Here is a 12,644-nt window from a genome sequence, read left to right on the forward strand (position 1 = left end):
ATATCAAAGTAGCTGTTCTCAAGTACCCATTTACACATTTCATTTCTTTTTCTCTATTCACTAGATAAATAAACTATATTGACAGATGAAGCAATGAAAAGATAGTGCTATCTAGAATTTCTTTGAGCAATACTTCTTTTGTTTCTATACAAGTACTTAGATGTTATCTGGTCAATCAAAAAGTAAGATTTCTTATCTTAACAAGACCGTATTTCAGCACTTTAACTTGCCTACTATACTATGCTATATTGGAGTTAGGTACTTTTCTGTCATTTTTCTAGAAAATAATAATAAATTTATTTTCCACGTTTTAGGTGTTCCTAAACTTGATAGTTAAGTGTTTCACCATTAAGGAAAATCATTACCATCATTAGATGCAGACTAATTAGTTTTCAAAAACAATAAGTCATTATCCAATCAGTCTATAATTGGCTTCTTTACATAAACTCAAAGAATTTCCTGAGATTGTCACAAAACGGCATTGTTTTAATTAGAAGTGTTTAATCTACCACGCTAATCTGTCTAACATTGAAAATATAAACTACTAGCTGATGGAATAGTAAACAAATATTAAATCACTTAATTCCTTCGTGAATGATAACCTCTTTGCAAACTGTAATGTTCTAATGACGTCATCGATTCTATAAAAGAGAGTATCGAGCGAGTTCCCGCTTCAGTCGCAAAAATCAGTTCGTTTTAAAAAGACGCTCCCTGGTAACACGTGAGTCCAAAATCATTTATTCTTTCCACTTTTTTTATTTATCGAATTTATTTTTGGAACTGCGAGCAATACTGTCTATGATATTGCGTAACTTTTTTTTGTTTCGAAATTCAAAATGTCAATGTCAATACAATATATACAATATCTATTTTTTTATTTTTCTGCGTAACTATAACGTTTCTTTACACACGTTGTTGTTTAATTTATTTTTATTTAATTACGCAACATTATTGCTCGCAGTAAACTCACTTCTTTTACTATCAATATTAACATACTTTTAGTGTTATTTTCCTCAGATAATGATGATATCTACGAGTCACACTCGTAGAGCTTGTGCGGGATCAGAACCAGCTCCAACATGGCGTATATTTGAGCCCAAGCAAGCGTCAATGAGGTGATTGTCTATTTATAGAATGTATTTTTAGGAGCGCGCATAAAAACTTGAGTTAATAACCTTTGCAGGTTTGTGCTAAATTGGGGTACAAAAAATTAGGACTGGTTAATTATATTCTTACCTATAGGTATTTATAGGATATATGTATGAGAAGGAAATAACTTAGTTACATTGCGTATGCAAGGCATACGTTAGCTATTTAGAATAGAAAAAATACAATAAGACAAATAGGGTAGGGTATCGACTACTTATACTCGAGACGGGAATAATTAAGTGTGTATGTTTGACCTTGTTAGTTTATTTTGATTAGGTATTACAATACAATAATCAATTGGTCATTTCTAGAGGTTCATTATTGTTGGTGTTATTTGTACCTGCATTCTGTAACTGTGACTTACCTAATCTTACAGGACATAACTTTAATTAGGAAATAAAGTTATTGATCATTACAACTATTATCGATTCGCTACTTTGGTTTTTATGCGCGCCTAATAAAAAAATATTTATCACATTTTTTTATATACAAGAAAAAATATCTACATAATATTTCTATTTTAAGTTTTATTTTTCATTTCGGGATTAATTAAAAAAGTACAAAATATATTTTTGTCTATGTATTCTTTTATTTCCCTTGTTATGTTTTACTACTTGGTGATATAGTTACATACATTATTATATTATTAAAATAGGTTCGCAAAAGAAATATATTTAACTATCATTACACATGTTATCATGGTGGCAGCGAGATTGATTGACCTTGAGGTCGCATTATCAAAACATAAGTACCTACCTTCTATAAATCATATAATATTTTTTAGGATTATATAACACATATTCTTTTATCATATCTACTGTTTGCAATTGAGTATAATGTTAAGTACCCATTTATTTGTCTTCTTATAACTACGTACTAGGTATCTGGCTATCTATATACTAATATAATAAAGAGGAAACAGTTTTATTCATTTATTTAACAATATAAGCTTACAGTATACACCAAAGCGCGTATAATGCTATACTAAATATATTTATGTTTATTTTTACCCTGAAGTTGGAAAGCTACATTCTTCCCGATTAACATAGGCTATATTTTATCTCGGTACGGCTAGATGTTCACACGGAACGCGGGTGAAACCGTGGGAAAAGGCCAGCTTGAGATAAATATAACAATTTCAAGCTAACCAAGTAACCTTCAAGAAAAAAGTGACAACAATTCCAGTGTCAATTATCTTTCAGATATTACCCATTCCATGAAACTTGGGTCTTTAACTAAAAAAATATCTAATTATAAAGAAATGAAGTTTGTAAATATTTATCAATATTTACATAATATTTACATTAATTTCAAAAATTAAAAATAAACTTATATATACAACTTAAAACTAATACATAGCATCAAAAAATTGCTCCTCATCGCTGTCACCGGGTAATGTACCCAGAAGGCTGGCAGCATTGCCACGTTGGATGGCAATGCTCAACCTCTGTGCGAAATAAAAGCCAGCCCTTGGGTCACGAGAAGTGTCAACAAGGCGCTTAGAAATTTCCTTTGCAAGCGCGTGAGCACTCGGACCCCACGGCCCGAGAGTTTCAACCCCAAACGGCTCAAACATGTAATTCCCGATAAGGCTACTATATTTGCGCCGTTTGAGGTCCTCTGCTTGTGAAGCGGCGGAGCCGACACAACACGCAGTTCTAGGAAGATGGGATGGCGCAAGAGTGTCGACGCAGGTCGCGTCCCACACTAAAGTCCTACCCATCTTCCACGGAAATAGCGACATGCCGTCTGGTCTCTTGCCATCGTCGCGTGCCAAACCATTTGGTTCAAGTACGGCTGGCACGCCGACGGCAACAAGAGCCCGACGGATCACGTCGTTGATATTCGCATGTCGTGGTATGCGGCCCGCACTCCGACTGCACGACAGGCCGTGGTGACCGAGGCTGTTGACAGCTTCCCCGCAGTGGCAGCGGTGAGGAGTGCAGCACGAAGCACCCAGACGCAGGCAGACAGCGAGTCTGAAAGTGGTGTCGTCAAACATGGTGCCTATGTTTGCCGACGGAAATGCGTGAAGCCAAAGACCTGACTCCCATTCACCCACAGCCAGTAGGCGTGCTCGCTCCGCAGAAGTAATTGACGTATCAATGAGATTTTTCCGTATTACTCTGCAGAGCGGCGCATCCCACTGTCTCTGGGAGGATGGGTTGGCGGGTAGATCGGTATTCGGGCATGTGACTTTCCAGGCATTAATAGCCTCCGCCAGGCATGGCACCTCAAAATTGATCAGTGTAATAGGTAGGATTTTCCTGATCAATTTGTCAGTGCCATGGACGGAGGAAATAAATGCCGGTAAACTAATACTGGAAATTTTGCGGACGCCAAGCCCTCCCATACGGACGGGAAGTGTAGCTTGAGACCAAGCTTTGTCGTCCAAGGCCACATTTAAAATTGATGAAAGTGTGTGTCGAATTATTTTATCAATTTGATCCAAAAGGTTGATGTGCTTCCATAAATGAGAAGCACGCAAGATGTAGGTTAATTTGGGGCCAAAGCAGCAGTATCGTAGGATGGTGATGGCTGAATGTATATTAATTTTGAATAACCTTTCCGAAATATCATTGAAATTTTGAATTTTGTTCTCAATAAAATCCGAAAATGACTCTTCTAGTACTGGTGACCCCAGGAGGCAAAGAGAACTTTTGTCTATTATTTTTATGCCATCGGCTACTGCGTTAAAATTTTGGAGTGTCGTCTGTCTGTCGGTTGTGTCAGATATAAATAGTTCGCATTTGGAAATGTTTAGGTCAAGGCCAATGTTATGGAGTTTGTCTCTTAGGAAAATGAAATCATTAAGTACGGTATCTCTGTTGCCTCCCAGGGTCCCATCGTCGAGATACCAGACGTTAAATTCAGAATTTAGTTGCCGAATTATTGGGTTAATTGCCAAACTAAAGATCACAGGCCCGAGGGGATCACCTTGTTGACAGCCAACAGCGGATTCTAATAGGTTGTCCCGATAAAGTAATTTGGTTGGATGTCTGTAGCACTGCCAGAGGAAACTAAAAATTTGGGGTATTTCTTTTTTGGCTTCTGCCAGCAAGGTGTCCCTGTTCACCGAGTTGAATGCGTTCTTAATGTCAACCTTCAAGATGACATCTCCGTTCCCATAATTTAGGTAGGTCGACAGGGCGTGTACGGCAGCCTCGCAGCCCCCTTTCGAGCCATAACCTAGCTGCAGGGGCTGAAATTTTTCCGAAACGTCCTCACTATAAAATTTACAGCAGATTTTGGCTGCCATACGACGATAAGTGGTCCCCACGGCAATTGGACGAATACCGCCATCCTTCTTGCGCAAAGCACAGAGGTTTGCTCCATACAAAACGTCTATGACGGTTTCGTCCACATTGCCGGAGAGCATAAGGTTGGTCAGGGCCGTAAGCTCCTTCAAGAGCGACTCACCTGCTTCCCCGGCGCTTGGGCAGGTGAGATCCTTCAGGTGTTGCGGACTCAAGCCGTCGAGGCCGCCTGCGGAGCCGCTCCTGAAGGAGCCTATGGCTGTGACCAGGTGTCGACCTGAAATTGTGAGGGTATGTGCGTCTGAATCAGGAGGGTCGGGAAAAGAGAGGCCATCTGCTGGGGCTGGGTGTTTACTCTCCAGAGCGGAGAGCGTGTCTGGAGAACACGGAGCCACCACATCACTGCTAAAGAGAATTCTAGCAGCCCCCCGAATGTCACCCTCGCCTAGCTTTGATTCCACTAGGCGGGGTATATTAGAAATTCTTTGGGTCGGTAATTTGGTATCGAAATCTTCATGGCCTAAACTTACGCAGTTGTCTTTAATTTGTTTTGTCAAGGACTTTTTGTTTGCCAAATTTTTCTGAACGTGTAAAACTCTATATGGGAAGGTGAGCAATTGCTCCCAAGCACGTTGCGAGTTCTCCCGTGCAGCCAGGCGAACACAACCTGCCAAGTGTTGAGCAACCAGGGGCCTGGCTCCACGAGGAACTCGCTTTAATACCGGAGTTGAGTTTTTTAATTTAGATAATTTTTGCCAGAAAGGATCGGTGGTTGGTGTCGGGTTTGTAGCGGTCGCATTAGCCGAGCCTGCACATTGGGATTTGTGGATCTTCCCAATGTGCACGCTCAAGCCTCGCTTACCTCTGAAGAAACGAGCTTGGGGGCACAGGGGGCATCTCTCTAGGGCATCCAGTGATCCAGAAGATTGACATGCACTATAATCCATATCATTCCCGCTGCGCATCTGTGTGCTGCGGCTCGTTTTATTTACACTTATAGGCTAAAAACACTAAAAACACTAATATTACAAGAAAAATAAATCCAAAATCACACAAAAAAAGTCAAGTTGACGGCGTCGCTTTGGCGCTGTCAGGGGCCGCGCCGCCGCACCGCGTATAACAGCGGCATCTCGGCACAGGCCTCGCCGGCCAGTATACAGCAGCTTGGAGCTGTCCAGCTCGCCGTGGAGTTTATAAAATATTTTACATCGGAAATCCAGATGTAATTTTGTTAGATTGTAAAACTATGTTACGATGTCTTCGTATTTTTTCACCAAACATTACTCATAGGTTTTCTTTCCTTTTTATTTAGTTTGTAAATTGTGACTAAGTGCCCTCTGGATCTCAGCTGATTTATAAACTCTTTTTGACATCAGAAAGCTACGCTATTTGAGAGTTTCATTGGTACTGAAAATAAGACGGGTGCAGCCGCTGCAATTATCTAATTGAAAATAAGCCCGTTCAATAGCGTTCAATGAAAGAGGCAAATATACAAAGAAGTACTTTGTGGTACTTATTTTCCGAACAGTAAGATTTAGGTGATCAATTTGCAAAAGGGAACGAATAAAATCTAAAACTATAGGTCGACTAATAGAGCCAATTGAAAAACTTGTGGACTCGAAATAAATAATTGATTTGATTATGATTTGATTTTTAAAGGTCTTTATTAGTTACATAACTTAAAAATAGTGAGTTGAATTGAATATGTACAAATTGTAAACCTATTGTTTCATATACCTATAATGTTTGAGATATTGGTCGATGGCTTCAAAGGCTGCGCAACGTGTTGTGGGTTCGATTCCCGTACGAAACGAAACCATTTTTGTCGGGTGTGGTGGCAAAGTTTACAAAAATGCCTTATATTTAGTACATTTCCTTACTACGGTAAAAGTAAAAATAAATACATAAGTACATCCATTTTTGGGGTTCCATACATAAAAGGTAAATAGGGACCCTATTGTTTTCGCTCCTCTGTCCGTCCGTCCGTCCGTCTGTCACCAGGCTGTATCTCATGAACCGTGTTAGAAAGTAGAAATTTTCACAGACAATGTATTTCTGTTGAAGCTATAACAACAAATACTGAAAATATAAATATTTTAGGGGGCTCCCATACAACAAACATTTTTTTACTCTGGTAACCCTCCGTGCGGGAGTTTGACTCACACTTGGCCGGTTCTTTATCACTTTAACATTATTTTTGTAGAGTAGTTAACGTAGCTTGAATATTTAATTTTATACAGAACTGAAATTTTGCTGCTCAATTAATAGGGTTTGTTTTTAAATAACAATTCCAACAAATGTACAATGTATTAAGGCTCCAGCAGACCGGATGCGTATGCGTAACCACGCGCGTAGTCACGCGCGTAGTTACGGCGTAACCATGAGTTGTAATGTATGGAAATGTATGAGACAGGCCACACCGCTTGCGTAACGTAGACACGCGCGTCGTTACGCAAGCGGTGTGGCTCCATACATTTCCATACATTACTAACTACGCGCGTGACTACGCTTACGTCTACGCATACGCATCCGGTCTGCTGGAGCCTTTAATCATTCAACTATTTCCTAGTAATCAAAATTTTAATAGAAAGTTATAGTCCAATATTGTATTTTAAATATTTGCAAATATTTATTTAAAATATTGATATAAAAATGATTTCGTATTTTTCGGTTTAGTTTTATTTTTTTAATCAATTGTACATTTTCAGTAACAAAATATGGCCGCTACCACAATGGATAGAAATGGCGGCAAAAGGGATAACGTGATAGCAACACTGGACGAAGCTATGCTGTTATCAGGTAATTAATGCAAATTCAAATAATCCTTAATTATGAATAAACTAACGTGCCTCTATTTAATTTGGAGCCTTTATTATTTCCGAATTATTTTATTATGCTCATATCACCACTATTCTCAAAATCACCGCGGTCGTGAGAATTTTGAAAATAGAATTTTACACCTCTAGTATACATTTTTTTAATTCAAATGAGTTTCGAACAGGTTTTAATTTTGAAATAGGTTTTGGTAATTTTTATTTTTGTGTCTCTGACAGCCTATCAGGGATTTATCTTCACCGGTTTCGGATAGAATAACTATCAGATTATTAACTGGCACTTTATCGTTAACCAATAAACCTTAACTTATTTTTTCACAACGTTTATTTTTGTCATTATTTACCTACTTACCATTTGCTTTTTGTATTTTTTTTCAGGAATCGGTGTCTATAACATATTACACATGTTGATGTCTGGTCTAATGCTAATGGGTATGATCATGCAGTGCCTCGTACTAGGCTACGTCATACCAGCCGCACAATGTGACTTGGAACTTACCACGAAACAGAAGGGATGGCTTTCTGCTTTGCCGTTTACAGGTTATTATTATTTTTTTATTTACTTTTAATACCAATTTATCGATAACATAAGTCCGTTTGACACGCAACAACTGTTAATTTTGAAAATTGAACGTAAAAGTTCATGCGTTCAAAGTCGGTTTAGGAGGAACTGACTTTTATTTGGTAGTGAACTTGGGCCTAGTAGTTTTGATTTAAGTACATATAATATAATTTTGTACGTTAGTCGGTTTAAATAATTATCTAAAGTACACTAAAGCTTAGTATGATTTAATGCGACAGGAAATTATCGCATGTAGCCAATGTGGCACTAAAACCATTTTATCGAAATTAATTCGCGCCATATTTTATTTTTAAGATGGATACGAAAAAAATCATCAAATATTCTTAAAATATACAGAACTTTTAATTTTCCTTTTTAGTGATTTTTATCTTTATTTTTATTTACTAATTATTTGTTTTGCATCTCTTTTGTTTCAGCTATAATAATAACGTCATATTTCTGGGGTTGGCTGGCTGACACAAAAGGCAGAAGACCAACCATGCTGGTTGCTATGCTCACGTCTACTATTATATCAGTCTTTTCCAGTTTTTCGCCAAATCTTATAACTTTGGCCGTTTTGCAATTCATTTCTGCTATTTTGTAAGTTGTATGACTCAATTTCCTTTTATTTTATATAATTAGAACGTCTTACTCCATTTAAATACTACATTCAGGAGTTCATAAAATCAGTTTGTCAAAGCAAAATTAAATGAAACATTGAAAATTAACATGTCTAACAGTAGTCACACATAACATAACTTTATTTCCACCTTAACGAATTTGTTTTCTCTATAGTATGACGGGACCCTCTGCCGTAGTTTACACGTATCTTGGTGAATTCAACAATCTACGTCACAGGGATAAGATGGTTACATTCGGATCATCTTTCATTGGGATTGGCACAGTTGTCCTGCCATGTAAGTATGCATTACATTTTTTTTTTTTTTTTCACGCACTGTCGGTTAGCCCCATGGTAAGTTATTAATTAACTTGTGTTATGGGTGCTAACACAACTGATAAACTACATATAGCTACATATATACATATTGATAAATACATATTGTAACACCCAGACCACGGCCAACAAACATGCTCATCACACACATGTCGACCGAACCGGGAATCGAACCCGGGACCTCAGGTTCGGCAGTCCGGCATGGTGACCATTGCGCCATCGAGGTCGTCATTCTAGGCGCGCCCTCTAAGAACTAATCCGCGCACCCAGATAAAAAGTAGCCTTCCATAATTTCAAAAATACACACTGAAATTTCATTAAAATCGATCTAGCAGTCCCTGAGATTAGTGCGATCAAACAAACAATATTCTTTTTCTTTATAATATGTGTCAGTTTAGATGCTATGATACAATGTTAATTCCACACCTAAACACTAAAATTTTCTTTCAGGTCTCGCCTGGCTGATTCTTCCTCAAGAATTTTCCTACGATATCTCCTTCTTAGACATCTCCTATAGTCCTTGGCGTTTACTCATAGTGGCTTGCACAATACCATTCACCATAGCCACTGTACTTCTGTTTTTTGCACCAGAAAGTCCCAAATTCTTATATGCTAATGGCCGACAAGATGAGGCTTTGGATGTTGTGAAGATAATCTATGCTTGGAACAGTAAAATGTCTAAGGATAGCTTTACAGTAAGTATTTTAGAACTATTTATACTACTATTTATTAATAGACCTTTAAATATCTTGGTCTGGAAAAGTTGTTTTAGTACGAGAATAGATGGTAAGTAAATTGTTTTTTGGGAGAATTTTGTATAAATAGAAACCTAGAGAGAGATCCAAAAAGCGTTATAAAATTAAGACTGGAATATCTTAAGTTGGATTCTCAATATGTTACTATGAAGAGTTATAATACTTGTCCTACCCTGAACCACTGAATTCTAGCAAACAATCAAAAATACCTTTCCAATTGCAGGTAAAGTCCCTGATAGTAGAAAGTCAAGTTACAAAGTTGAACAACGGGAGAGGCATAACCGCTATCCTTGCTTCAATGAAGGAACAAACTTTACCAATCTTCAGACTGCCGCTGTTACCGTGGATCTGTCTCACCTGCTTTGTGCAGTTTGGGATATTTGCTGCGTATGTATTATACTACATTTGTCTTAATATTCAGCTGGTCGTACGTCATCTTCAATTGACTTTTCAATTTATACTTATTGATTGTTCGATCGTAGTGTGTGGAACAAATCAAATCTATGTCCATTATTGTCCATATTGTCGGCACACGTTCGTTAATCGCTGCATAGACACAGCTTTTTTATCGACTTCCCAAAAAAGAGGATGTTCGTAATTTCGATTTGTTTATTTATTTTCAATTTAATATGCTAGTAATCGTCATTGTGTAGGTATAGCATGCGCATGCTCTACGTGTTTGGTTTCCTTATTTAACGTAGTTATTTATTTGTGCATCTTCGTTTCAGCACAAATGGCTTCTACATTTGGTTCCCAACGATTCTCAACTCTTTGGCTAGCCAGGATAGTATCCACATGAAGATCTGTGACGTCATTGATATGACACGAAGCAAGGCCGCTGCCGATGCTCTAAATAGTACATCGGTAAATATATTTTTTCTCATTTACTTATAATTTGTTAAGTTTTAAGAACATTGACATTGTTGTTAAATGAGAATCTATGTTCCAAACTATTTAACAATTGTTTTCACAAATCGAGCAGGAAGAATGTGTCACTAAGGCTGTGTCCGCCTCCAGTAGAATAACTATTATATACTTAGTTACGTATATTTTGAAATGGAGTGTCCACAGTTTGCTAGCATGGACTCACTTCTCAGTATGTGACTGACTCACAACAAAACCGACAAGAAAATAGATCTGAATTTACTGCTAATTCCAACGGTTTGACTGTTTATGGCTAACTCACTCAGAAGCTAACAGTTTACTTAATGTGGACGGACAAAGCATTAGGAAATCAATGACTTAATGTTAACTTGATGATAAATATGCTGCTAGGAAATTAATCTCCGAAATAATAACTATTTACCCACATATTTCATTGCGTTTAATAACCACACACATTTCCAGATAATATGCGACGATACAATCTACACATCCACCTTCGAGCGATCCATCTACGTTGGCCTAGTCTTCTGCTCCATGTACATCATCGTAGGAGTCCTAGTAGACTACGTAGGAAAGAAGCCCATCCTAGTAGTAACACTAACTATCACAGGATTGTGTGGTGTTGGTGCTAATCTGGCGTATAACCAGCATATAGCCGTGGTGCTGTTTGCTATCTTCCAAATGTCTGGCGCTTGTATTGGTCTCATGAATGCTGTTGCTGTGGAGATTTTTCCTACTAAGTATAGGTATGTTGTTCTAAATTTATTATTTTTTTGTGTTTAATAAGCTAAATTACTTTTATGATAAAACGCCAGATTCAATTGAACATGTTTGTCAAGCGACCACACTACTATTCGACGCTTATGTAGACCAGCGCTTTCACCAATTCGTGAAGCGAAAATCAAAAAACTTTTTATTTTCTTTGATTATAACTATGTTTTTGCATATAAAATGATACGGTGTGCAGTAGTGCAACAAGATTTTATAGCATTGAAATAAACATTTAAACTATCACTTCATTCAGGACTAACGGGCTGATTAAATGATTCGATATATTTTGTTATTTTTGCACACAGGGCCATGGCGGTTTGCCTGTCAATGATGTTGGGACGTACTGGCTCAATGGTCGGATCCAACCTGATTGGCTTGTTCTTGGACATCAATTGCGGAGCTGGCTTTTACCTCTTTGGAAGTCTTCTTGTTGGTAAGTCTCACTTTTTGAAAAAATCCTTATAGGAAAATTATAATGAATATGACCGACCATGTACTCGAATAACATAAGTATACCTACCTACTTTCAATTTCTTTAATTTACATTTTTTTTATTACAGTCGATGGCTTGATTTGTCTGACACTACCAAATAGGAAGAAAGAGGCACCCAAACCTGGTGAAACACAAGAACCTTAGTCTACAAAAATAAGATTTTGAGACAAAGAAAATGATAGAGGGGGTCATTGAAGGACCGGACGACTATGGAGAAATTTTGAGACCGCTTATTGAAAATTACGGATTTTGGCACAAACGGCTTACAGATTCTAATGATGGAGTTGATGACGTAAATGAGGTTTTCGAACAAACGACTTATGTATTCTAGTGATGATGATGATGATGACGTAAATTAGGTAGTTCCCCCCTCCCTACCTATGTCATAGAATGTCATTGCATTTTGATATAATCACAACTACAAGATATGCTTGTGAAATATGTTGCAACGAGATTTATTAACTGTAAGAAATAAGCCTTACTGTGAAAATGCTTGAAATGTTTTTACTGTGTAAGACGACGTAATAAGAAATACAATTTGTTTTTGCTTTGTAATTTGAAATAAAACACATATGTACATACTTCTATAATAATTTTATTACTTGTTTCGCATCGTCCTCGATTCTTCAGTCACAAGATAGCATTTCTTCAAAAGTACATTCTTATCTTTAAATTGCATCTAGAAAAGTGTTAAACATAAAATGTAATTTACCACTGTCGCTGAATAAAAACAAATTAATTTTATCACAGGCTTAGTCTTGTGCAACAATATAGCCATTGAAATAGATTGGATCGCACGCCATTAGAAATTGAATGCATGAAGTTCTACGTTCTCATGTCTAATCTGAATAGATATATTTTAGAATGAATCATACATTTTGTATTGAATAGGTTCATGTAATAATGGAAAGGAATTACAATTAAATGAAATGTGGTTACGTAAATTACCAGTCAGAACATTTTTAACTGTCCCATAGAGCAAC

At 37.3% G+C, this 12,644-nt stretch overlaps 1 protein-coding gene across 4 annotated transcripts; it reads left to right on the top strand.

Moving 5' to 3' along the window:
• Nucleotides 1-559: 559 nt before the first annotated feature.
• LOC110374403 (synaptic vesicle glycoprotein 2C) lies at nt 560-12,187 on the top strand. Of its 4 annotated transcripts, none has more exons than XM_049840943.2 (12): nt 560-721; nt 1,003-1,115; nt 7,115-7,205; nt 7,619-7,780; nt 8,240-8,402; nt 8,598-8,719; nt 9,208-9,452; nt 9,736-9,899; nt 10,241-10,376; nt 10,860-11,143; nt 11,474-11,601; nt 11,729-12,187. In XM_049840943.2, the coding sequence occupies exons 3-12, from the start codon at nt 7,124-7,126 to the stop codon at nt 11,803-11,805; spliced, it is 1,563 nt and encodes a 520-aa protein (XP_049696900.2). In that variant the 5' UTR covers nt 560-721; nt 1,003-1,115; nt 7,115-7,123; the 3' UTR covers nt 11,806-12,187. The 4 variants fall into 4 exon arrangements, with proteins under 4 accessions (XP_049696900.2, XP_049696901.2, XP_049696902.2 ...); XM_049840944.2 differs by having other exon boundaries at nt 1,018-1,115; XM_049840945.2 differs by lacking the exon at nt 1,003-1,115.
• The last annotated feature ends 457 nt before the right edge of the window (nt 12,188-12,644 follow it).

The sequence above is a fragment of the Helicoverpa armigera genome, chromosome 10 (assembly GCF_030705265.1).
Source record: "Helicoverpa armigera isolate CAAS_96S chromosome 10, ASM3070526v1, whole genome shotgun sequence".
NCBI classification, from domain to species: Eukaryota; Metazoa; Arthropoda; class Insecta; order Lepidoptera; family Noctuidae; genus Helicoverpa; species Helicoverpa armigera.